This window comes from Amblyomma americanum, chromosome 9, assembly GCF_052857255.1.
Source record: "Amblyomma americanum isolate KBUSLIRL-KWMA chromosome 9, ASM5285725v1, whole genome shotgun sequence".
Classification (NCBI taxonomy): Eukaryota; Metazoa; Arthropoda; class Arachnida; order Ixodida; family Ixodidae; genus Amblyomma; species Amblyomma americanum.
In genome coordinates this window covers 12,225,633-12,251,947 of record NC_135505.1, presented here as the reverse complement: position 1 = coordinate 12,251,947, position 26,315 = coordinate 12,225,633, and the positions used below count along the sequence as shown (strand labels likewise).

The window sequence follows — 26,315 nt, the reverse complement described above, 5'->3', positions numbered from 1 at the left end:
CGAAGCGGACAATAATTAAAATATGGCGTGCATTTACGCATAGCCACATTCTATACGCAACCTCATATATCAAATTGAACCACACGGAAACCGAACACGTCAACGCCATGATCCGCCTTGCGACTAAGGAAGCCGTAAACCTACCTCGCAGCACTAGCACAGCCAAACGCCTTGCACTAGGCATACATAATACCATTCAGGAACTAGTTGACGCGCACATTCAGGCACAGCACCTTAGACTTGCCGCGAGTGGCACTGGCCGCCATACCCTCTCCTCCCTTCGCAACAACATACCCGCTGACCAATCAATCCTTATAGCCATCCCTCTACACATCCATACACCTCTCCTTATCAAACCCTTCCTCGAAACGTGCATCCCCTACATCATATTCCTCGCCGCGTAACTCGCGCTATAATGCCCTCCATAAGTATTACGGGCAAGCCCAGGATGCCGTTTGGGTAGACGCCGCATGTACAGCGCATGAAGCGGTATAGCAGTGGCCTACAATCCAACCCTACCCACCCCCTAACTCACCGTCTTCCCTCGGGCTCTGCGCCCGAAGAGGCAGAAGAGACCGCCATCGCCCTAGCCCTTGCACATTCGGACGCCCAGTGCATCTTCAGCGACTCCAAAACGGCTCTGTCCAACTTTGCCAGGTTCAGGATTCACACCCCTGTTTTTCCATTGTTGGACACCCCTACCCAAAATTTACAGCACAGGGTAGAGGTCCAATGGGTGCCGGCTCACGCTGGGAACCCTGGAAACAAGGCTGGCAATAAATTAGCCCGGGGTTTGATTTGCCGGGCTCAGTACAGTCTAGAGCCAGGATTCTCGAAGGAGCGGGCGCACACCTTTGCAGAGCTCACGCAAATGCCCCGTTTGGACCGTCGGACTTACCCCCTCCCCACCCCTTTCTTACGCACTCCCAACAGATCCTCTTCAGACGCCTCCAGACCCGCTCCCTGTTATCCCCTCAGCAGTTATCCCACTATTGTGGCACGGCCTCTGCATGCTCCCTATGCGGTGACCCTCCCGCCACTCTCCCACATCCTTTTCGGCTGCTCTGCTGACCCTCCCCCGCAGAGATAGCACGCCATCTCGAGCTGGGAGGACTGGGAGGTTCTGCTCACGCCTGCAGACACGACATCGCAGCTTGCTGCGGTGACTCGGGCTGCCGACGTCATGTCCCGACATGGCCTACATGATGCAGTGCGAGACCATGCAGTGGCCCATGGACCCAGGAGAGTCTACCTGCAGCAGTACAGTTTTTTGTCTGTCTGTCGCCGTCGCCGCGTTGCGGAGAGGGGGGAAGGAGGCATCCCAGTTGTGCTGCCTACAAACCCGTGATGTCACACACCTTGAGCGAGTGGAGCGGGAAAGCGTCTGGCGGCATCGCATGCGCAGGTCATGAAATTAAGCTGTGGCTTTGCTCAGCTAATCCCAATCGAAACCTGTCGACGTTCATTGCGGTCATTGGCGCCGGCCTTGACGAAGTTCTAGATTCCGAAGATTTTGAGGGAATGAAGGGCGCATAACTGGCTCCCAGGGTAAGTGGACGCCTCAATCGCTCTTTGAGGTACGTGGCCGTGGTACGAAAGAGATGTGGGCTGCATGTATTAGTGCTGGCAACGTTGTGGCAGACACGCGGCGTTTCAGCACTAGACCGCAGCGTTCATAGTGACCAACCTCTCGCGATCAACCGTTAACTGCCTGCCGGCGTTCATTCTGTTCATTGGCGTTGGCGTTGACAACGTTCCAGACTTCGATGATTTTGAGGAAACGAAGGCGGATAACTGGCTCCCTGGGTTGGTGCGCGGACGCCTCAATAGCGCTTTGAGGTACGTGGCCATGATGAGAGAAAGATGTGGGCTGCATGTATTAGTGCTGGCAGCGTTGTGGCAGACACGCGGCGCTTCAGCACTAGACCGCAGCGTTCATAGTGACCAACCTCTCGCGATCAACCGTTAACTGCCCGTCGGCGTTCATTCTGTTCCTTGGCGTTGGCGTTGACAACGTTCCAGACTTCGATGATTTTGAGGAAACGAAGGCGGATAACTGGCTCCCCGGGGAAGTGCGCGGACGCCTCAATCGCGCTTTGAGGTACGTGGCCGTGGCGAGAGATAGATGTGGGCTGCATGTATTAGCGCTGACAACGTTGTGGCAGACACGCAGCACTGCAGCAATAGGCCGCCGCGTTCATTGGGTGACCAACTTCTCGCGCCCATCCCACTCAATCGCGACACTCCGCAAGGTGCCGTCCTCTCCTCCATTCTCTTTAACCTAGGCATGGTCCGACTCGCCCAGGCCCTAGCCGATATTCCCGACATTCATTTCCTTTTCTACGCAGACGATCTCAGCTTGATCACCACTGGCTCACCACGAGAGGTCCAAACAACACTCCAACCGGCACTTAACACTATTTCCACACACGTCTCCCAAGCAGGCCTACAACCCGCTGCGGAGGAATATGAACTTCTACTCGTAACACGCAGTAAATATCAACGGACGATGAACCCCTCCATCTCCCTTACCCTCGCCGGACAGCGCATCCCCCGCGTCGAGTCTTGTGGTGTCCTGGGTATGCCACTGATCTCAGACACTTTCACTTCTGCCATTAATCAGTCCATACGCACATGCCACTTAATAACACACTTACTCCGCCGCGTAGTCTTAAAACATGCGTGCCTCACCGAGACATATGTCAGCCGCCTCGCTCAAGCGCTGGCCGTGAACAAATTTCTATACTACATCCTTTACTGCCCCCTTAGAGGCACACAACAACACAAACTAATCCGGGCCCTTAATACACTACGAAAAGCAACACTAGGGCTCCCTCCTCTGACATCTACAGGCACCCTGTACAGAACAGGCTTATTCTTGTACAGCGTCTGTGCGGGGTGGCTGTCGCTCCCTCGGGGATGACTTCATTGTGAGGTTACCCAAATCGACGAGAAATCTTGACAGCGGACTGCAGTAGCGCGTGTTGCTTGCTAAGCTGGTGGCAATGTCGCTAATCGGAACGCTTTAAACACGGGATTTGCTTAAAACGTAAGAAAGCCTTTGTGCGATTTGACGGGAGTTGTACACAGTTGAGAGGCATGTTTGCAAAACAAGTACCGCAAGGTAGAGCCTCGTTCGAACCGTGATGCGGTGCGCACCAGGCAGGTTGACATTTCTCCTTGCGGGCATGTCGTCTTTCTCCCGGCGTGCGAACAGCGGCACCTGCCATCTTGACCACCTCGTCTTCTTGCTTTCTGGCACAGGGCTCTTAATCCCGTTCTTGTGGGACCCCTTCATCTCAGATGCTGCCTCAGTTCCGCTGAGCTGTTTACGCGGCCAACCATCCTTGGTCATATATACCTTCACCATTGGCCCTGCTTGTAGTGGCTTCTTCAGCGGCCCATTTCACTGCCACTGCGCTTCTACACAGCTCCGCGGCGACCACGACAAGCGCCTCACGCTCAGCTTCACACCTGTGCGTACCTGTGAGTGCCCGTTACGTTGGAACCTACATCGCTCGTCCTGCCGTATGAAAGACCGTCGGCTGTGTAGGCCCACGTCCGTTTGACGCTCACCTCAGGGCTTTGTTTTATAGATCACTCTCAAACAGCTCCTCAGATCGCTCGGACGATGGTTCCGCGCGCTGCGGCTGTGCTCCGCGGTGGTGGTTGGTGGTCGATGCTTGTGGTGAGTGGTGCATTCAGGTTTAGCCACATTGATGGTCTGTAGCTCCGGGATGGGACAGGTTACATGTAATCCAAAAACGAGCCATAAGAAGCATTGCAAGCATCCCCCGCGACGTTACGACAAAACCCCTTTTTAATGCCTTCCACATAACTCCAATACGTGAGCTACGTAATGTCAACTTAATAAAACGATATAGGAGAAGTAATACCTATCGTAATTTTCTTGAAACTTTGTCTCAACTAACACATAGAGAACACACTTATGCCATAAGAAACCGCGATAAATGGTTCATTCCCCAAACACGAACTAACTATGGACGTCAAATGCTCAGCTACCTCTTACCATTATTGCTAAATGCTTTGTGTTAGTCTTACAAACCAGTATTTTTGCATCTTATTTCTTTTCCTGTTTTTGTCTGTTTTTATCTCTTTTTTTTCCGAGTCAGTTGTGTCTCGCTTATTTTTCCTCAAACGCAATTGTTTTGTTAGTTGCTGCCAATATATGTAATCAAACCTTGAAACCTTGTACGGGGGCGCAGGCGCGCAATCAAGCTCCAGTGAGAGCTTTTTGTCTGCGCCCCTAACATCTGGATGATGTAAATAAAGATTTGATTGATTGATTGATTGATTCGAGTGCTTTGCGTGTCTGGAACGGCAGCATGTGCAGAAGTGTCCACAGGCCCGGCGCCGCGGATGACCCCAGCAGCTGCCTTTACCTCTACGCCCCAATTGCTAATAGTTGTGCGCACACCTCGATCCCTCCGCGTCGCTCTGACCGTATTGCGTAGCCTCTCCGTCCTGTGAAGAACTTCTTTCCTGGATTATTCTACCGGATACCTCAAATGACACCTGCATCTAGGTTTTATCCATCCCCAACGCACATCCCATGAGCGTCGGAAGTGTGTTACTGGAGCGTTTATGTAATGTGTACTGTATAGCTGCTCTTTAATCCATCATGTGCGCTGTAATAGATTTGTTGCGTGATATCACTTTGGCTCTTCTTCGAAACCTCCCAAACTAAGCAGGTTTAAGAAAAACTTCAACCAGCGGAGGGGACCAGAAATTATACCTTCCTAACTGAGCAAAACATTTGCCTTGTTTTGCTTAATAAGACATCGTCGCCAGGCTGACGACACCCACTGGAGGGCAGAAACCCCCGCCATGTTACTCCAATTAATCCTCTCCTTTCCCAGCTGCGACCACCGTATCCCCGCAAACTTGTTTATTTCATCCGCCCACCTAACTTTCTGCCGCCCTCTGCTACGCTTGTCTTCTCTTGAAATCCCCTCCGTAATCCTTGAGGACCATCAGTTATCTTTCCTTCGCATTACATGCCCTGCCAAAGCCCATTTCTTCCTCTTGATTTCGACTAAGTTATCATTAACCCACTTTTGTTCCCTCCCCCACTCTGCTCGCTTCCGGTCTCGCAACGTTTCCCCTATCATTCTCATTCCATAGTTCGCTGCATTGTCCTTAACTTAAGCTGAACCGGTTTCGTTTTGCCACCACATTTCTGTCGCATAGTTGAGTACCGGTAAGATAGACCTGTTGTATACTTTTCTCCTGAGAGATATTGGTAAACTGCTGTTCATAATCTGAGAGAATCCGCCATATGCGCTCCACCGCATTCTTATTCTTCTACCCTCTCATTATCTGGATCAGTGGTCACTACCTGCCGTAAGTAGACGTGTGCCTTCACCACTTCCAGCACCTAGCTACCAATTGTGAACTGCTTTTCTCTTGCGAGACTGTTGAACATTGCTTTGGTTTCCCACGTGTTAATTTTTAGATGCAACGTCCTGCACTGCCCTAAATGGTTTTAAAGTTAATTTCCAGAGGCTACCTTTAAAACCTCGCTTTGGGCATGAAAAGCACGCCCTCAGCACTCCGTATCAGTTCTTTGAAGGAAATAATAAATATTCCCATTGCGCCCGTAAGAAAACCACGCTCGGCGAGCATAAATTACTTATGCCGTTTCGACGGAATGAAGTAAATTCCCATCCACGGATGCGCTAGAAGACAAGTGATTTTGTGCCCGTCTGGTCGCCTTTTTTGTACGTTCGTGTTTACTGTGTGGTAGGCGTCGCTTACATGGCTCGGGCACGCTAATGAATTCTCTGAAATAAACCTCTGCATTTGAAAGCAGGACAGTGAACAAAACGTCGAGGTACTTGGGTCAGTGAGCATGCCATGAACCGGCTAGTTCTATTAAAAAGTCCTATGGTGAGAGAGAGAGAGAGAGAGAGAGAGAGAGAGAGACTCTTTAATGAAGAAACAGATAATTTAGCCGGCGCTTCAATATCGCTGGCATGCTACTCTGCGTAGGGAGGGGAATTTGGGAGATAAAGACTGAAGGAGAGCAGCGTGGAAGAGGTGGAAAAAAAACGGAGATAAAATGCAGCCATGAAATGGGTACTAAGTGTCCCGTTTTGCGCTACTCTCACTTTCCATGGATCACCGTTACCGACTCGCCCAAGTTTCTACCATTGATGTAACCTATGGAATGATGGAGTGCATAGTCCGACGAATGGGCTGACGAAGTTCACTGCAAGAAGAATGCATGAAGGTAACCTGCAAGTGAATTTAGAGCTTATCGAGATGTCCAATGTCTTTTAAATATGTAAAAAGAAAGTTCATTGCAAGTCTCTGTTGCCTGAAGCAGGCTAACGGGCCTAAAACTTTGTCCATTGTTAGGGGCACTGGGCAGAGCTTCTGCATGCAATGTTCATAGTACGCACGCTCGTTAGCATACGCAGGGCACTCAAGCAGGATATGTTCCACAGTTTCTATCGAAGCACAGTTGTCACAATGCGGACTGTTCATTTGTCCAAAACGGTATCGCAGGCCATTTGTATATGCAGCATTCAGACGAAGTCGGTGATAAAGTGTTTCGAGTTGTCGAGGAATTCTGGGTGAGAGTCTTGATCTAAGATGTGGGTCGATTGAGTGAAGAAATTGGTACTGATGTGTCGGCAAACTCCAAAGCCGATACGTTTCTTCGTACGCAAAACATTTAGCCATTTGGGACGCATCAGATTTCGTGAGAAAACTTCGAATGTATCTCTGATGTTGATGGCCCTTACGGGCCGCTTCATCTGCTTTTTCATTAGCCATAATGCCACAGTGAGCAGGTACCCACTGAAATGTTATGCAGTGGCCTGAGGCAATAGCTAAATGATGGATATACCCAATGTCCAGGGAAACTAGCTGGTGATTCGTTTTCTTCAGCAGGTTGGCCAGGATCTGCAGAGATGCTTTTGAATCGGTGAAGATAACCCAACGGCCGGCGGTTCGGCGCAGGATGTAAGAAACAGCTTCCTTAATGCCGGGAAGCTCAGCTGTTGTAGAGGAGGTCCTCCGCTGCAGCCGGTAAGAAAGGGCATGGCCTGTTGAGGGCACATAAAGGCCACAAGAAGAAGTTTCTTTAGTAGTTGAACCATCGGTGAAGATATGGGTGTGCTGCGTATATTCTTCGATTAAGTAGGCGAGAGTAGCTTGCAGAAGTGCTGCCTGTGGCATGCGGCTCTTTGCATTCACACCTGGAACAGACTTCTTCACCTTTAGAGGAGAGAGTGTCCATGGAGGAAAGGCCAGAGGTAGTAGTTTCTGAGGCTGATTAATAGTAGGAAGGGGCAGGAGCTGCACTGCCTGGCCAAAGCTAGAGTTGCTGTGAGTTAGGTGGACACAGTGTAGGAAGTGCTTCTTCCCTTGCAGGCCATGGCGGAGATGGGTACGCATAGTTTCCTGGGCGGCAATTACCTCTAGTGGGAGACATCCTGCCTCCGCTACTGTTCCTGATGCAGAGGAACCCTTTGGGAGGCCAAGACATATTCGCAGGCAGTTGTTCCGTGCGGCATTGAGAGTCTTATTTCTTGATGTAGATAATCTTTGAAGCACTGGTAGACAGTAGCGCAAGGTTCCTTCAACGTAGGCTTTTTCAAGCAGAAGCATTGATCGGCAGTTGCTACCCCACCTTGTTCCCGCCATGAACCTGAACACTTGCGATGCTCCAGTAATCCTCGCACGGAGTTTTTTGATCTGAGGTGACCATGACAGATTATAGTCGATTACAACACCCAGGAATCGCTGAGATCGTACATATGGCAGCGATCGTCCGCCTAGCAGCGGATATCGGGTCATCGTTTTTCTTGTAAACGCCATTGCAACACTCTTTTCTGGCGAGAGACGAAGACCTCTGGAAGCCAGGTACATCGAAATGTGCAATAGTGCTCTCTGAAGACGTTGCTGGGTAATATAGCGCGAACGTGACACAGTCCAGATGCAGATATCATCAGCATAAATTGTTATGCGGACCCCTCGCGGAAGGTGTCTTCTTATGTGAATAAGGACAATATTGAACAGGAGAGGGCTGAGCACCACTCCCTGTGGTACGCCCCTCTCCACTGCGTGAAAGCGTGTTGGACCGTTTGGAGTGGTAATAAAAATTTGTCGTTCTTTTAAATAATGCCCAATCCACTGGTATAGCCTTCCTCCATGGCCAAGACTGCCAAAGGCTGCGAGAATTGCATGGTGAAAGACGGAGTCAAAAGCGGCCTTGATGTCTAGGAAAACGGCTGTAGGGATGTACCCAGCATGAAGGTACTCCTCAATTGATGATACGAGGGCGATGATATTGTCAGTCGCAGACCTGTTTTGACGGAACCCGTTCATTTCTTGGGGGAACTCATTTCGGCTTTCGAGGAACCAAGTTATGCGCTTGCAGATCATGCGCTCCATGAGCTTACCTACGCAGCTCAGTAGGGCAATGGGCCGGAATGATGCGTAGCTTGTTGGCTGCTTACAGGGTTTCAAAACGGGCACGATTTTCGCCAGCTTCCATTCCGTGGGGACCTCACCAGCCATCCAGGAAGAATTGTAATACTCCAGGAGTCGAAGACTGGAGGTGTGGGGTAGCTTTGCAATGGCGTCATAGGTCACCTCATCATGACCCGGAGACGTGTGCCTGTTTGTCTCTGCGATAGCTGTGGATAGTTCTTCCATTGTGAAAGGCAGGTCTAACGCTGGCACTGCTGCCTTTGGGATGCCTGTTTGACCATCTGCGGAGAGTGTCGAATGCCCTGACCCTGCCGACAGCAGCATGCAGTATTCTTCTGAGACTTCTTTTATAGATTTTTGTTCGTGAAGGGAGAGTGCAGCGAAGGGGTGGAGTTGTTGAAGTGGCGTGCGCATACCTCTAACTATCCGCCAAATATTGGTTACTGGTTTGCGCACATCCAGCGTAGAACAAAAGTCACGCCACTTTTGCCGACTGAGTTTATCCATGTAGCGTCGAATGTGACGTTGTGCCCGTCGGCATGCACGTAGGTCATCGAGCCTTTTTGTGCGCAGAGCTTTCCTTTCAGCTCGCCTGCGTATAGCGCAAAGCCTTTGGAATGTGTCATCATTTGAAGGTATGTTATCATTTTTAGCTGTAAGTTGTGTACTTGCCCTCAGGCAATACGCAATTGTCGATGCTAATTCCTCATTGCGAGTTGCCGCAGTAACTCTTCTGCTTACAGCGTCCTTGTATGCGTCCCAGTCTGTTGATTTTATAAGGAATTTCTTTGGGTTCCTCTGCGCATGGAAAGCCGATATGAGGATTGGGTAATGGTCGCTTCCACGTGTCTCCAAATCAGTGCACCAGCCAAAGTTGTGGGCGAATGAACTTGTGACAAATGTCACGTCGATGCTGCTGGTAGTCGTCGGGCCTCGGAGGTAGGTGATGCTGCCGTCATTTAATGGCTGAACTGAATGCTTGGAGAGAAGTTTTGCAAGCTTGGCACCTCGGGCACATGTATGTGAGCTGCCCCAAATTTCATTATGAGCATTGAAGTCTCCGCAAATAATATGTGGAGAGGGCGTCCTTGCTATCAAGTCTTCAAGTCTCAAAGCATCAAATGGCGTGCCTGGCTCAAGATATACTCCAATCAGAGTGTACTGTTGTCCGGCAATAACTGTGACAGCGCATACGTATTCATTGTCGCTGTGAGGCGGGACATCAACCGGTGAGGCCGGGATATCCTTGCGAAAGCCTATCAGCAATCTGCTGACGTTATCTGAATATGTGGTGCTGTTGGCGATGGTTCTATATAAAAAAGGGGCTGGCGCCTGCTCCTCACCGGACACTAGCTTCAATTAGGGATTACAATGAGGTAGTGATTGCGATAAAGCCGTTGGGTAAATAACGTTAATTAAACGTCCTATGAAAGGCAGCAATTTCGATTTTAGACATTTCTGGGGGGATTCTCAGATATCCATTTTTCTCGCGCGACATGGTTGATGACCAAAGCGCACCGCTGTGATTACGGCAGTGTTGCTCATTGTGAGTTGAACTGATATAGCGCAAAGCAACAGCGCGGACTCAGGATAGAGCGCCTGCATCGATCACGTTCGTTGTCTTGTGTCCATGCCGTTCCTCTCTGGCCCCGCTGAAACTTAACAGTAGGTCTCGTAAACATCCGACATTCAGTGAATGTTTCATGGTTATATGTGGGTAATTTTCGGCTTCTTTGGACGTTCGCTACTGATATTTTGGCATAACATGCCCCCTGAACTAGCAAGGCTTTCAGTAGGATAAAAAGTCTGAGGTGGAGCTGACCAAAGCACCCAGGTCGTGTAGTATTATGTGCTCAACATGTCTTCTCAGTGATGACAGTTTATACAGGTCTCAGCAGTTGAGTAACACTTGCTGTTGGGCTACTTGGTCTTCGACGATCAGTGATTAACCAGCGCAAAAAGACAGCGCACAAGTACGAGAATGAACGCAAAGCGTAAGAAGGACGACGTGGACGCCCACGTCGTCCTTCCTCCGCTGTCTCTCTGCACCGGTTCATCAAAGGCATGTTTTAAGCCCTTTTAGTCTTTGGCGCGCTGTGCTGTCGCTGCGGACATGTAACGCTCATGCTGTCTCCGCAGTCTTGCTCTGTTCTAGCTTACATGGCAACTTGCCTCCCACGAGAAAGAACATCTGGAGACAGCCTGTGCCTTTTATTTTAAGGAATTCAACATGCATCCTTGGGCACGATGACTTTCCAAGGAAGAAGTACTTGCGGGGAAGTTGCAGCGCTTATGCTACAATTTTATAATACTGAAATGGCCGGACACCTGAAAGATACACAAAACGAAAGACGTCAGATCGCCGATAAGAGAAATACTTTCACGAGAGAAATTAGTGCATATGATAAGTATATAAAGTAATTCCAAATGTTACTTCACGAATCGCTATCGACACGGACTTGCTTAAAATCAGTTGCTGGGCGAGTTGGTACTTCATGCTAACATTCACAGCGCAAGTCGAACACGGACACGAGGGGAGACACCACAAAGCGCCGACTTCAACAAAAGTTTATTGCTGTGAGAGCGACTATATATGGTGTACAGCGGGCATGCGCAGCAACGAAAAGGTACAATCATGAGCATCTGGTAACGGCGCCACATCGCAAGCGAACACATCATTTTCTGCACACGACAAAAAAAGGAAAAAACAAAAAGCTAAAAAACCTAAAAAGCAGTACGCGCACAAGAACGTCGAAGCCGTGTTCGTCTTGCGCTGTGAATGTTAGCGACACGGACAGCAGCATGGCGGGCTCAGTAACTAAGTCATGCAAGTGGCATGAACAGTGACCCGTGGATCTTGTTTTCTGTCTTGAACAGCGTACGGCTTCTGGGTCGCTTGCTGCAGCTGCAAGCTAGTTACCCTAAAGGGGTTTACAGCGCAAGCAGTCAAAATACAGGAAGAAATGAAGTGACAGAACAGAGCGCTAATTAACAACTGAGGCTAGTTGTGTCTGTCTGCGCTGTAAACCAATTTAGGTATGCACCAACTAGCCTGCAAAAACGTTTTCGCGAGTTACCCTAAGTTTGTTCTATCTTACCTTCCACGGCATGAAGAAAGCGCACTCCGCACATCTACCGCTTAGACACAGCACTACAAGGCCTCGATACCTTGGTTCGGAGAATAAGGTGACACTAGGAAGTCAGCACCGAGCCTGTCTTTATAACGTTTTATCACCTCACCTTAGTTTTTCGCCCTAAATGAATTGAAAGAATGCATTTAATTAATTAGTTATGGATACCTGTGCGTTCCAAACACGGAGGACGAGAGAAGTGAAAATCGTGGGAAGAGGTCATTCACTTACTATTCTCAGCTCTGGTGCGCGGATCGGTAGGGGAGAGGCTACCAAGCCACTCAGAGGTATCTCCGGCGCCTTGTGCCAAGGCCAGTCTGTTATCACGTGCGCTTGAACTCGGTGAGCAGCGTTCACAAATATGAAACCTAGCCTGTAAACCTTCAGGAGGCAGGTCGTGAAACCGGTGGACACTACGCTAGCCACTTCTTTATTCTGCGCCTGCAAATGAATTCTGAAAGAGGCGCAGACGGGTGTTCGTCTTCACTTGTAGAACAACGTATAGAAGAAACTTTGGCTTTGAAAGCATACTAAACCCAATGCTTCGCCTTCTGAACAAATTAGACGCATAAATTATTGACGTAGCACGGTCATCACTAAAGGGGAAAAGTATCGAGCGCCGATCAATCGTAAAAGGGCCTCAGAAAGGGCATCAGAAAGTCGCAGTTTGTCTGTTAAAGGACGCCAGTTCACCAATATCCTCCTGCAAGAATTGCTTAAATGCGTCTTGTGGAAGCCGACTTATATGCAGTCAAAATTTGAACTTACGTCTCTTTGCGTCTGCCCTTGCTGTCATCAATTTTCGCACGCCAAAACGTCGGCGCCCCTCCGCCTGTCCCTCCCCTACCTCCACCATCTGCGGCGTCCGCTGAGCGGCTTTGGTAGCGTGTGACGCCTGAACCAATGATAACCCCCGGCTGCTAACGTCACTTGCACGACGTGACGTCGTATGCCAGGTTTAGCGCAAAGCACTGGCACCGCGTGTAGCTGCGAGGTGCAGAAGCGAGAATTTTTACAAACGTATTGTGAATTTCTCGCTCGCTTTTTGTGGTCTTGTACGCGGCATGGACGCTCGGTGGCCTGTACTCCACTTAGTGAAAGCATTTTAAAGCCAAGCACAAACACCCTTTTCTATGGCTCTTTAAAACATAAGGCGTTTCAGGCCCGCTACAGGGGCCTTGTTCAGATTGAAGGAATGAAAATGAAGATTGATTACACTGCTATTATTACACGCGGTACGTTCGAAGAAATACAGAGAAAACCTCCTAGCTGAAATGTGTGTCCTCAATAAGCAGTTCTATACAATCAAAGAACATAGGGGGAAAAGTTCGTAAATTCCCTGCTGGCCACACCCCTTCACACTTCTGCTCTTGACAACTCCCGGTACGCAGATATTAATAGAAGAACAGACCAACATACTGGGCAAGCATTTTGCTGAAGATTCATGTTCGGCCAACTGCACAAACACCTTCCAGAAGCAAAAAGCAGCACTAGAAAAACAAAAATTTTTCTCCGTAGCAGGCACGCATGATGAATACAACCAGCCTGTCACACTGCAGGAATTAAAAAGGTATTATATTCCGGTGAAAAGACAACACTAGGACCAGACAACATGCAATACACTATGCGTTCCCATCTCTCCCAGGCTGCCTTGAGGCCCTTTTGAAACTCTTTAACAAAATATGGATAAATGGGAAAATACTTGTGGAGTGAAAAAAAGCAGTCATAATACCTTTTCTGAAACCCGGAAAACAACCACCAAGTCCTACCAGGTACAGACCAATAGTCTTCACCAGCGGCCTTGCTAAATCTTTCAAAAATACAGTAAACATTACACTGACTTTTGTACTTGAATCCCGGCAACTTTTAGACATACAATAATGTGGATTTTAAAAAGCATGTTAAACCACCTAGAAAACACCATTCGGGGCGCTTTCATCCGCAAGCAGCATTTTTTCAGGCATTCGTCCGCAAGCAGCAATTTTCTCCATGACTTCCACCCAAGAGAACAGCGTACCCCAGTGGTGTATTCTATGCGCGACAGTCTTCGTAGTAAAAATGAATTCCTTAGCTAAAGTAATACACAAGTCCATGTTCTATTCGGTTTATGTAACTTTAACCTAAGAAAAACAGTAGCTGTTGTGTTCTCAATTAAACGTGGCTTACAGATTGATCCTAATCTGTATTGGAAAAAAACTGCACCATAAATGTTTAGCGCCACTTTTAAAACGAAACTCACGTTTTTACCACACATTAAAAACCTTAAAATTAAAGCTTTTCAAACCCTCATTATCGAAAAATTCTCTCACGAAAACGATGGGCTTCTGACAGAGCATGCCTTTTAAAAGTCTGCCCCTCTCTGGTACTCTCTAAGTTGGACTATGGGTGTGTAGTCCTTGGATAAGCAAGAGCATCCGTCCTTAAACGATTAAGCCATGTTCATAACCTTGGTCTGCGCCTATCATCTGGAGCACAGAGAACATCCACGGTAACCAGCCTTCATGTTGAAGCTAATGAGCCCGCTCTAGAGGGTCGAAGAATCGCTATTACATGCACATACATCTTAAATATCGGTTGTCTTTCGAAACATCTCTGCCATCCCATTGTGACAAAATGCCCATGCAAAAGATTATTCAACAACAAACCAGGTTGGACCATTTTTACTGCGCTTTGAAGCTAAATGCGAAACGCAAGCTACACTAGATACCCTACCTAACATTGCTTCGAGACAAGACCATCGCCATGGCTGAGCCTCATCGCAGTATGGGACTTCACATTGACACATATAAGCAAAAAGCAAACAGTCCCTTATGACTTCGACCACACCAGAAGCTTGGAAGAACGCATATATAATCTGAATTCATAAGAAAGGAGACCCCAAAGACATAAAAAATTACAGACCGGTCAGCTTACTGTCCGTTGCCTACAAGGAATTTACTAAGGTAAATGCTAATAGAGTCAGGGCAACCTTAGACTTTAATCAACCAAATTATCAAGCAGGCTCTCGTAAAGGATAGTCAACAATAGATCGTAGTCACACTATCAATCAGATGATAGAGAAATGCGCAGAATATAAACAACCCCTATATATCGCCATTATTGATTATGAGAAAGTATTTGACACATTGGAAGCCTCAGCAGTCATACAGTCATTGCGGAATCAGTCCTATGTCAAAATGCTGGAAGATATATATAGGAACTGTACAGCTACAAAGTCGTCCATAAAGTCAGCAGTAAAATTCCAATAAGGAAAGGCGTCAGGCAAGGAGACACGATCTCGCCAACGCTATTCACCGACTGTCTACAGGAGGTATTCCGAAACCTGAGTTAGGTTCCTTGGTTCAAAATGAACGAACTATCCCAAAAAGAACTTTTACTGAATTGGAAACAGCTGGATATTAAGAGTTGTTTGAGAATACCTAAATAATCTTCGATTCGCTGCTGACACTGCCTTGCTAAGTCCCTCAGGAACTGCAAATCATGATCAATGAGTTAGACCAGTACGGTGGGTCTGAATATTAACATGCAGAAAACCAAATTAATGTTCAAGAGTCGAGCAAGGAAACAGCAGTTCACAATTGGCAACGAGGTGGAAGTGGTTAAGGAATACGTCTACTTAGGGCAGGTAGTGACAGCTGATTCGTATGATGAGAGGGAAATAACTAGAAGGATAAGAATGTGGTGGAGCGCATATGGCAGGTTCTCTCAGATCATGAATAGAAGGTTACAAATATCCCTCAATAGAAACGTTTGCAGGCATAGCGTGGGTGCAGCTGGCAAAGGACAGGGTTAATTGGAGAGACATGGGTGAGGTCTTTTTCCTGCAGTGGGTGTAGTCAGACTGATGATGACACTAGCACGTACTGCAAGAATAATTTGCACTGCAAGAAAGATTTGACAGCTATACTCAATTTTACACTGATCGCTCAAGAACAGAGTCATGTTGGAAGAGTAGTATATCAACGAAACAGTGAAAATATAATGAGACTGCCACAGTGCGCATATGCTTTTTTACTGCCGAGTGTTATGCCGTCTTCGTACGTGTAGAACAAATAGCAAGTACAGTACTTGTTGTTGGGCTAGTCGGCTAGGATCTATGCTAGCAGCGCACTATAAGGACGAGACACAAAAACAAGAAGTACGACAAGAAGAACAAGAAGTACTTCATGTTCTTGGGCCTCATCTTTAGTGCGCTGCTGGCATGGAATTAGTAAGAGTAAACATAAAAACAACATCATTTAAACTGACTCCCTTAATATGCTCAAAGCACTGCACTGTAGAAATGCTCCTGAAATCATAATAGGAAACATCATACATAATATTTAAACTCACGACACAAAAAACATAAAAATAAATTCTGCTGGGTGCCCAGCCATGTCGGAATAGTTGATAATGAAAAAGCAATTGCATGCGTGCGCAGCACAGGCACGATTCGGTCAAATGAAACCCGTGAACATTCCACATGGGGATTGTTTGAAACTAATATACAGTAAATTGAAAAATAAGCAGCAGGCTACATGGGAGGAGCAAGTAAACAAGGAACTACTCTATGTAAAGCCCATTTTGGGAGAATGGAAATCATGTACAGATAGGAACGTTTTACAGAAATTATTTTATGTCGTCTACATACTGGACACGCACACCTTACACAGAACATCATAGTGACAGAATAAGACAAAACTCACTGCGCAATGAGTGGCGATGACCTCACAGTAAACCACATTTTGTTTCATGGGCAAAATTTGAACAACTAAAAAAACGTAGTTTATAACGTTCTACAATGAATACACCCCTTACACCACACGTTGCTTTTAGATGATCAGGACCCCGCCGCGGTGGCTCAGTGGTTAGGGCGCTCGACTACCGATCCGGAGTTCCCGGGTTCGAACCCGACCGCGGCGGCTGCGTTTTTATGGAGGAAAAACGCTGAGGCGCCCGTGTGCTGTGCGATGTCAGTGCACGTTAAAGATCCCCAGGTGGTCGAAATTATTCCGGAGCCCTCCACTACGGCACCTCTCTCTTCCTCTCTTCTTTCACTCCCTCCTTTACCCTTCCCTTACGGCGCGGTTCTGGTGTCCAACGGTATATGAGACAGATACTGCGCCATTTTCTTTCCCCCCCAAGACCAATTATATGATCAGGAACTTGTTAATTTGTCATGTCTTTTTAATTTTATCAATGAAGCCAGCCTTTTGAACAAGCTCTAGGCATTGAACCGGGAAGACGACGACGAGACTGAGCGAGTGAACGGGTGGATGAAGACGAAGACGACAACGAAGTTCTGACTATTCTGAGTGCCGCTCGTAGCTGTTCCTTCGCTGATGTACATAGCTGTAAATATATTCTTTCCCGCAACATATTTGGTGGAGGTGCGCCTTTCCCCTACGTCTACCAACGACTCATCTCCGCAGCGGCCGACAGCTGCCTTCGCTCATCATTACCCAGGACGCCTGCCAGCAAACATCACCATCGGCCATGCCATCACTGTCCCATACATTAAGGAGCCTAAATTAGATTTTAATGGAAAAAGGTGTGAAGAAGACGACGCGAATTAACCGAAGAATAAAGAAGAGGAGAAGAAGCATTCGTTCAGGTGGAGAGAGATGTTTGGTGGAGAAGCATTCGGTGAGGTGGAGAGAGATGATTGGTGGAGAAGAGAAGAAGACGACGACAAGGCTTACGTGGACTAACACCGAGGCTATAAAAGGGCGAGTGAGAGCGAGGCACAGGGGGGAACAGCAGAGAAGCGGAGGCTCCGGCGGGTCAGGGATACATCGGCTGGAAGAGAGCGACGCCGGCTACTGCTCCGGTGAGCTCGCGTTCTACGACATCGCATCGTGGACTTCCTGCCGTGCCTGAGCCCGTTCCGGGAACTCAACAGAGGACGCTACCACCTGCTACGGCCAGGAGTGTCTCCAGCGCTGTTGCCACCTATCTGGGTGGTGCCCCCAACGCCAACCACACCGGCATCACCTCCACGGGCGCTTGGACCGGGAGCTTGTAGGACACCGCCAGCGACGCCAGCCCAAGCACGCCGAACGCCGCCTCGACGCCGGCTACGGGATCCATACAACGCCGCAGCCGCACCGAACCAACCGTGAGCAGGAACGCCGACCGCTAAAAGTAGAGCGATAGTAGTAGACGCTGGTAGCAGTGTGCCCGGGTCGTTTGTATTCATAGTCTTTGCGTTTTGTGTTAGGTTTGTTAGTCCTGTGTTCTAGTGTGTGTGTCACGCGGGGTGTATTAAATGTGCGTTTGTGTGGGTACACCCGTCGCCTAATCCATTCTTTCAGTCCGAGTGTTCTCCGGAGAGATCCGTGACGAAGATAAGTGGCGAGCCTGCCAGGATTCATTTCCTTTTTCTTTTCGTTTTGTCTCGGATTTTTCTGATCTCTCGACGGCAGAAAGGATGGATTTGGCAAGAACGTTAGAACTGGCGCTCAAGCTAGGGTTAAGCAAGGAAGAGGCGATGCATCTTTATGAGGAGGAGAGAAAGAGGCAGAGAGAGGAAAGGGCGCAAGCACACGCAGACGCTCGCGAGGCAGAAGAGCGAGAAAAGAGCTCGTGAAGGAGAAGAGCGCGAGGCGAAAAGAGCTTGCGAAGCAGAAGAGCGCGAGGAGAAAAGTGCTCGCGAGGCAGAAGAGCGAGAAGCTAGAAGAGCCGGCGAGGCAGAAGAACAGGAGAAAAGAAGGATAGAACGGGACAAGGTGTTTATTTTGTGGAAAAAGGCGCATGTCGCGGGAGGATATGAGGAGATCACATACAATGACCAGCGTTCCTTAGCGGGTACAGAATCCCCTAAACCGGCTAGAGTTTGTCCAAGAAAGCTGATGGCTCCTTTTGATGACAAGAGAGATGATTTGGATGCATATCTGCAACGATTCGAGCGGATAGCTTTGGGGCAAGGCTGGGAGCGCAGTGAATGGGCCACGGCATTGAGCATGTGTTTAGTCGGAGAGGCGCTGAATGTTTTTGGAAGGATGTCTGCTGCTGATTTCATGGACTACGTGAAAGTAAAAAAGGCACTCCTCCAAAGATTCAGGCTTACGGCAGAGGGTTCTCGTGAGAGATTTCGCACCGCGAAACCTGAGGATTCGGAAACCGCTAAGCCGTTTTCCTGCAGGCTATCCAACTACTTTGATAGGCGGCTTGATAGGTCAAACACAGAAAAGAGTTTTGAAGGTGTGCGTGACAAGCTGGTCACAGAGCAAATTTTAGCGTGTTGCAGCTCAAAGCTGGCGCTATTCCTGAAGGAAAGAAAGCTTTGTTCGTTGGAAGAGTTCGCCGACACTGCTGGCCAATTCCTCGAGGCTCAAGGGTTAAGGAATTTGAGTAAGGCAAACGAGGAAACCCAAAACACCCTAGATACAGATGCGGCAAAACCAAGAGCATATGGCAGTGCATCTAAGGCGCCAGTAAGGTGTTTTCTCTGCGGCAAGGGGGGACACCGTGCAGCTGAGTGTCGGACTAGTAGTGCTGCCCAAAAAACACACAGGTTGTGTGTCAAGGTTGTAAGAAGAGGGGTCATACTCTGGATGAGTGCCGATACAGGACGCAGGACCCAGCTGCATGCGTTGTCGGCTCTAGGGTAGAACTTATCACGCCACCCGAAATTCCACAGCTGAAAGGAGAGCAAACGCCGCTGCAAAATGAGGCAGTGAGTGGAACATCCAAGTCGAAAGCAGCAATGCCAGTGGTGGTTAGGAAAATAGGGGACCGTCCTATAGTGGTGCTTAGAGACAGCGCAGCCAACACAGTCTTGGTTCGGAGAAGCCTGGTGAAAGAGGAGGATCTTACAGGGGAAGCGTCGGCCGTCGCTGTGGTAGACAGCACAGTAAGGTACCTTCCTGAAGCCAGGATTCTAGGCTCCACGCCATATTATACTGGGCAGGTGGTGGTAAAATGCGTAGACCAACTCATCTACGATCTCATCTTGGGGAACATTACGGGTGCAAGAGGTGTCGAAGACCCCGATCCCGAGTGGAGGATGCTCGACGCTAAAGAACATCCAAAGGAGGAAATGCCCGCCACAGCTCAGAAGGGTGCAGTCAGTTTTTCCTCGGCAGTAGAGACAAGAGCTCAAGCGACAGCCCGAGCAACGCAGCGTCCGCTCTCTACGCCTGTTACGATGTGCCTAAGCGTTACACCGGGTGAAATTGGAATTAGGCAAAAAGTAGACCAGAGCTTGAAGGCCTGCTTCGAAAGAGTCGGGGAAAGAGTGAAAAGAAAGAAGTGTCCTTCGTCATTCGAATATCAATTGGTAAATGGTCTTCTGCACAGGGAGTGCATATTTAGTTCAGGAAGGCGGGTCCAACAGCTGGTGTTACCGAGAGATATGCGAGAGACAGTGCTACGCTTAGGATATGACGCCATTATGGCCGGACACCAGGGTGTTCAAAAAACAGTGTCTAGGATCACCGAGGAGTTCTTTTGGCCGGGTGTTCAGAGTGACGTTAAGCGCTTTGTTCGCTCATGTGATGTGTGCCAGCGCACAGTTCCGAAGGGAAGAGGTGGTCCTGTGCCTCTGGGCAAGATGCCAGCCATCGACCTACCGTTTCAAAGAGGGACTATTGACATTTCGGGGGTGGGATATGGTACCAGTAAACCCCAATTTCAATGAAGACAGAAGATAACGTTGGAGCAGACTTCATCAGTAGAGCCAACTGAACAGCTCTAGGTATCTCTGGCATGTATCTTGTTGTTGTGTTAATGTATCTCTGGGATTTATCTTGTTGTTGCTGCTGTTGTTGGTGTTATGTGATTTACAAGGGAGTGTGTTGCGGACACTGTAATGGGACCGACAGGCGCAGCGCAGCGAAGAAGCGGACGAGTTCAAGCGGGACAACGAAGAAGCAGACGAAGTGCAGCTGGGTTTTTCGAACGACGCCTGTGAGTGTGCCCGTCGTGTCGCCGGTCAACCAAGACCAACCGACCTGTGCTTCAAATAAACGCCTTGACACTTGGTGGAGGTGCCTCGGTTCCCGTCCCGGTCCTCATCCTGGAACTTCGAAGTGGAACGCTCCTCGTCTCCGCCACCATGCCGGAAGGTCCGAGTGAACCATCGCAGCCCATCCCTGCCACCGTACTCTGTCACGGGGTGCAGCGCCAGCGTGACCCTTCTCCATTTAGTGGCACCGATGACCAAGACGTCGACGATTGGCTGGCCTCCTATGAGCGCATCAGCACTTACAATCGGTGGGGCGATTCCGTGAAACTTAGCAACGTCTTCTTCTACCTAACGGACGTTGCCAACCTATGGTTTCGCAACCATGAGGCCGATCTTCCCACCTGGCCGTCCTTTAAAACGAGATTTGCCGACGTTTTCGGCCGCCCTGCCGTCCGGAAGCTTCGCGCCGAGCAACGTCTTCGTGCTCGATCTCAGCTACCTTCCGAGACGTTCACAAGCTACATCGAGGACATCGTTGACCTGTGCAAGCGTGTCAACCCCTCCATGTCCGAAGGGGATAAAGTCAACCACATACTTAAAGGCATAGCCGATGACGCTTTCCAGATGCTGCTGGCGAAGAACCCCACCTCCGTCGCTATCGTCATCCAGCTGTGCCAAAGCTTCGACGAACTCCGCAAGCAACGCGCATCTACGCGGCAGTCCGGCGCGCCTGCGGGGGGTCTTGCTGGCTTGGCCCTTGGTGGCTCGTCGGCTGAGCAGTCCCTGTTCCTGCAGCAGGTTAAAGACTTCATCAGCGAAGAGATCGCTCGCCAGCTTTCTCTGCTGCATCACATTCCCGACCCCGTCTGCCCTCCGCACGACCTGGCGCCATCTCTCACGCCCACTATCCGTCGTGCTATTCAGGAGCAGGTCGCTGCAGTTCTGCCATCCAGTCCCCCACCTCCTCCCGTGGCAGCGCCGCTCACCTATGCTGAAGCAGTCACCGGTACACGGCGCTCGCCCACCTCTGCCGCCTACCCTAGCAGCCCGGCCTTTAATGCTCCACCGCCGTCTATACCCCCGCCGCAGGTCCCTGTTCGTCGACCCCGCCGAAACCCTACAAACCCCTGGCGTACCGAGGACAATCGACCGATATACTATTCCTGCGGTCTTCCGGGCCATGTCGCACGCTTTTGCGGTCAGCGATCTCCTCGTTCTGGCGATTTCATGCGCAATTTCCGCTACGATTCCGGGCCGCCCTTGCCTAATGTCTCTTCTGCCTCCTCTACACATCGCTCCCAGTACCCTACTCGCCGCTCGCCTTCCCCTCGTCGACGTTCCATTTCTCCGATGCTCCGCCGCCCTGACCCTCTCCCAGAGGAAAACTGACTGCCGCAGTTCAGGAGGCAAGAACTGCGTGTTTTGCCAACTTTTTAAGTCCTCCGTGTTCTCCTGTTAACGTGATTGAGGTGTCTGTTGAAGGCGTCCCCGTTCTCGCGCTCGTCGACACGGGTGCTGCAGTGTCAGTAATTAGTGATGCTCTTCGCCGCAAACTTCGTAAGGTGACAACGCCGCTGTCTGACTTTCCACTACGTACGGCCACCTCTCAGCGCATCCACCCAATCGCCGCATGCACGGTACGCGTTTCTATCAACGACGTCGCCTATACCATCGAGTTTGTTGTGCTGACCGCCTGCTCTCACGATGTCATCCTCGGCTGCGATTTCCTCTCGACCCACCGTGCAGTGATTGATTGTGTCCGTGCGGAACTTGAGCTTTCTCCCCTGTGTGATGTTTCGTTGTGTGACCTACCTGTGCGCTCCGCTAAGCTTCTTGTAGCTGCCGACACCGACATACCTCCCTCCTCTTCAGCCCTCGTTCCGCTCCGCCCCGACTCTTTCCTCAGCGGCCCTGTTCTTTTCACACCTACCGCAGCAGCCACTCGCCATCAGCGCCTCCTCATTCCATTCGCCGTTGTCTCGATTTCCGATGGCCACTGCGCCATCTATGTCACCAACCCATTTTCTTGCCCGTCGTTTGTTCTTCGCGGCGAATGCCTCGGCTCTATTGAAGAACTGGACCCTGCTCTTGCTTCCGAGTTCTCCGATACCCGTGCCTGTTCCCCAGTTACTGCCTTAGCCTGTTGTGCGACAGCGCCCGATCCGATTTCCATCGACGTCTTTCGTCGTAACATCGCTCCCCACCTTCCGTCCGCTTACCGTGACCAAATCTTGGAACTTCTCTGCCGCTTCCGCAACTCTTTCGACCTTTCCCAGCCCTCTTTGGGGCGCGCATTGGCCGTCTCTCACACAATTGACACTGGTACCCACGCTCCCTTGCGTCAGCGACCGTACCGAGTCTTGCCGAGCGAGCGCCGCGTCATCCGTGACAATGTTGACGACATGCTTCGGCACGGCATAATACAGCCTTCTCACAGCCCTTGGGCCTCTCCTGTTGTCTTGGTGACGAAAAAAGATGGCTCCATCAGGTTCTGTGTGGACTACCGCCGTCTCAACAAGATCACACGCAAGGATGTTTATCCTCTACCCCGAATCGACGACGCACTGGATTGCTTGCAGGGAGCGGAGTATTTTTCATCCCTCCACTTACGCTCCGGCTACTGGCAGGTCCCGATGGCAGCGAACAACAGGCCGAAAACCGCTTTCGTCACCCCAGACGGCTTGTATGAGTTCAATGTGATGCCATTCGGCCTCTGCAATGCTCCAGCCACATTCGAAAGGATGATGGACACTATTCTCAGTGGCCTCAAATGGGAAACTTGTCTGTGTTACCTAGATGACATTGTCGTTTTTTCCAAAGATTGTCCTTCCCACCTGCACCGCTTTCAGCGCGTACTCACTAGCCTTACTGACGCCGGCCTCCAACTAAACTTGAAAAAATGACACTTCGGTGCAACGCAGCTCACAATATTAGGCCATGTCATCTCCAAAGACGGCGTTCTTCCTGACCCTGCCAAACTTCGCGCCGTCGCTGACTTCCCCAAACCAACCACCTTAAAAGAACTTCGCAGTTTTATAGGCTTATGCTCATATTTTCGCCGCTTCATCCGAAATTTCGCCAGTATCATCGCCCCTTTAACGCAGCTTCTTGCCGGCAGCCCGAACCTTTCGTCTTGGTCCCCCGCCTGCGATACCGCGTTCACCACTTTACGCCGCCTGCTGGTCTCTCCTCCCATCCTTCGCCATTTTGATCCCGCCTGTCCGACAGAAGTTCACACTGACGCGAGCGGTGTGGGCTTGGGCGCAGTTCTTGCCCAGCGAAAGCCTGGGTATCCGGAATACGTCGTCGCTTACGCCAGCCGCGCCCTCACCAAGGCGGAATCAAACTATTCTGTCACAGAAAAAGAATGTCTCGCCATCATTTGGGCAATTGCCAAGTTCCGCCCTTACATTTACGGCCGGCCCTTCTATGTCGTCACAGACCACCACGCCCTATGCTGGCTATCCTCCCTGAAAGATCCTTCTGGCCGACTCGCCCGCTGGGCTTTACGTCTCCAGGAGTTTGATATACACGTCATTTATCACTCCGGCCGCAAGCACTCGGACGCCGACGCCCTTTCTCGTTCACCACTCCCATGCGAGTCAACCTCTGCCCTCGTCTGTTCCTACGAATTCTCTTCGTTCAACATCCCTGATATGCTCTCCGAACAACTGCAGCATCCTTGGATCACCTCGCTGCTAAACTTCCTGAACACTCCCTCGCCGCATCATTCGACCCGGACCCTTTGCCGCCAAGCCCACCACTTCGCCGTTCGTGATGGCCTCTTATACCGCCGTAATTACCTCCCCGACGGCCGGAAGTGGCTGTTGGTCATCCCTCGACACCTCCGTGCTACAATCTGTGCCTCTTTTCACGCCGCTCCACAATGCGGCCACGCCGGTGTACTGAAAACATATGCTCGCCTTCGTCAGCGATTCTACTGGCGAGGTGTGTACCGCTACATACGTCAGGACATTCGGTCATGCACCGCCTGCCAACGTCGCAAGAAACCTCCCCACTCCGCCGCCGCTCCATTGCAGCCGTTACCTTGCCCTGGCCGTCCCTTTGACCGCGTCGGCATTGATCTTTATGGCCCGCTTCCAACTACTTCGGCTAATAATCGGTGGATCATCGTTGCCGTTGACCATCTCACCCGTTACGTCGAAACGTCGGCTCTCAAATCTGCTACCGCAAACGATGTCGCTCACTTCATTCTACACAGTCTTGTTCTTCGTCACGGCGCCCCGAAAGAACTTCTAAGTGACCGCGGCCGTGTTTTTCTCTCGGACGCCGTCGAGGCCCTGCTCAAGCAATGCCAAATCGTTCATCGCTACACCAGCGCCTATCACCCCCAGACCAACGGCATGACTGAGCGGTTCAACCGCACTCTGAGTAACATGCTCGCCATGTATGTTGACACCGCCCACTCCAACTGGGATCAAGTGCTCCCGTTCGTCACGTACGCGTATAACACAGCTACTCAGACAACAACGGGGTTTTCTCCTTTCTTCCTCTTATATGGCCGGGAACCTACGTCCACCATGGACACCATCCTTCCTTATCACCCTGACCCTTCCGAGACCACCTTACTCTCCGAAGCTCACCTGTATGCCGACGAATGCCGGCAACTTGCCCGCTCTTTCACCACACAGCAACAATGGGATCAGAAGCACCGTCGGGATTCCCCGGACCCTCCAGCGTCATACCCATCTGGCGCCCTCGTTTGGCTCTGGGTGCCTTCCTCCACTCCCGGCCTCGCCACGAAACTACTGTCTCGCTTTCACGGACCTTACCGGGTTGTCCACCAAACTTCTCCGGTGACTTATATCGTGGAGCCGCTCGTTCCCTCTTCGGACCACCGTCGCCGGGGGCGCGAAACTGTGCACGTTGAGTGCCTCAAGCCTTACTATGACCCGCCCATCCTCTCCTCTCCGTAAGTCGCCAGGATGGCTCCTTTTTCGGAGGGAGAGTAATTGTAATGGGACCGACAGGCGCAGCGCAGCGAAGAAGCGGACGAGTTCAAGCGGGACAACGAAGAAGCAGACGAAGTGCAGCTGGGTTTTTCGAACGACGCCTGTGAGTGTGCCCGTCGTGTCGCCGGTCAACCAAGACCAACCGACCTGTGCTTCAAATAAACGCCTTGACAACACGAACATGTTTATTAAGGACTCTGTGCGGACAGCGGCAGTGGTGTGTTAGTGTTCTGGAAACGCAATTTGGTGTGCTGTGTTAGTGGTGTGCGTTTGGTGTGTGGTGAAGCTCTGCGGTGTTGTGTGTGCTGGGTTCAGAATCGCCACAGAAGATAGTCGGTTGGCTGGATTGCTTGGAGATGAGGATGACGCGAGCAGTTTTTCATGAAAAAAACTCTTGAGAGAGGGGGCCCTTGTCACATATAATAAGGAGCCGAAATTAAATTTTAAAGGAGAAAGGTGTGAAGAAGACGACGCGAATTAACCGAAGAGTAAAGAAGAGGAAGAAGAAGCATTCGTTCAGGTGGAGAGAGATGATTGGTGGAGGAGCATTCGGTGAGGTGGAGAGAAATGATTGGTGGAGAAGAGGAGAAGACGACGACAAGGCTTACGTGGACTAACACCGAGGCTATAAAAGGGCGAGTGAGAGCGCGGCACGGGGGGAACAGCAGAGAAGCGGAGGCTCAGGCGGGTCAGGGATACATCGGCTGGAAGAGAGCGACGCCGGCTACTCCTCTGGTGAGCTCACGTTCTGCGACATCGCATCGTGGACTTCCTGCCGTGCCTGAGCCCGTTCCGGGGAGTCAACAGAGGACGCTACCACGTGCTACAACCAGGGGTGTCTCCAGCGCTGTTGCCACCCAT

General features: G+C 50.3%; 1 protein-coding gene across 1 annotated transcript in view; it reads right to left on the bottom strand.

The window, feature by feature from the left end:
- Window positions 1-10,708: 10,708 nt before the first annotated feature.
- Window positions 10,709-26,315, bottom strand: part of LOC144104995 (uncharacterized) — a 77,897-nt gene continuing 62,290 nt past the window's right edge. Inside the window, exons 6-7 of the mRNA XM_077638218.1 lie at window positions 11,826-12,048; window positions 10,709-10,791 (exon numbers count right to left, since the gene is read on the bottom strand). Coding sequence (XP_077494344.1) covers window positions 10,759-10,791; window positions 11,826-12,048 — 256 coding nt within the window. The 3' untranslated portion in view covers window positions 10,709-10,758. The remainder of the gene's footprint in view (window positions 10,792-11,825; window positions 12,049-26,315) is intronic.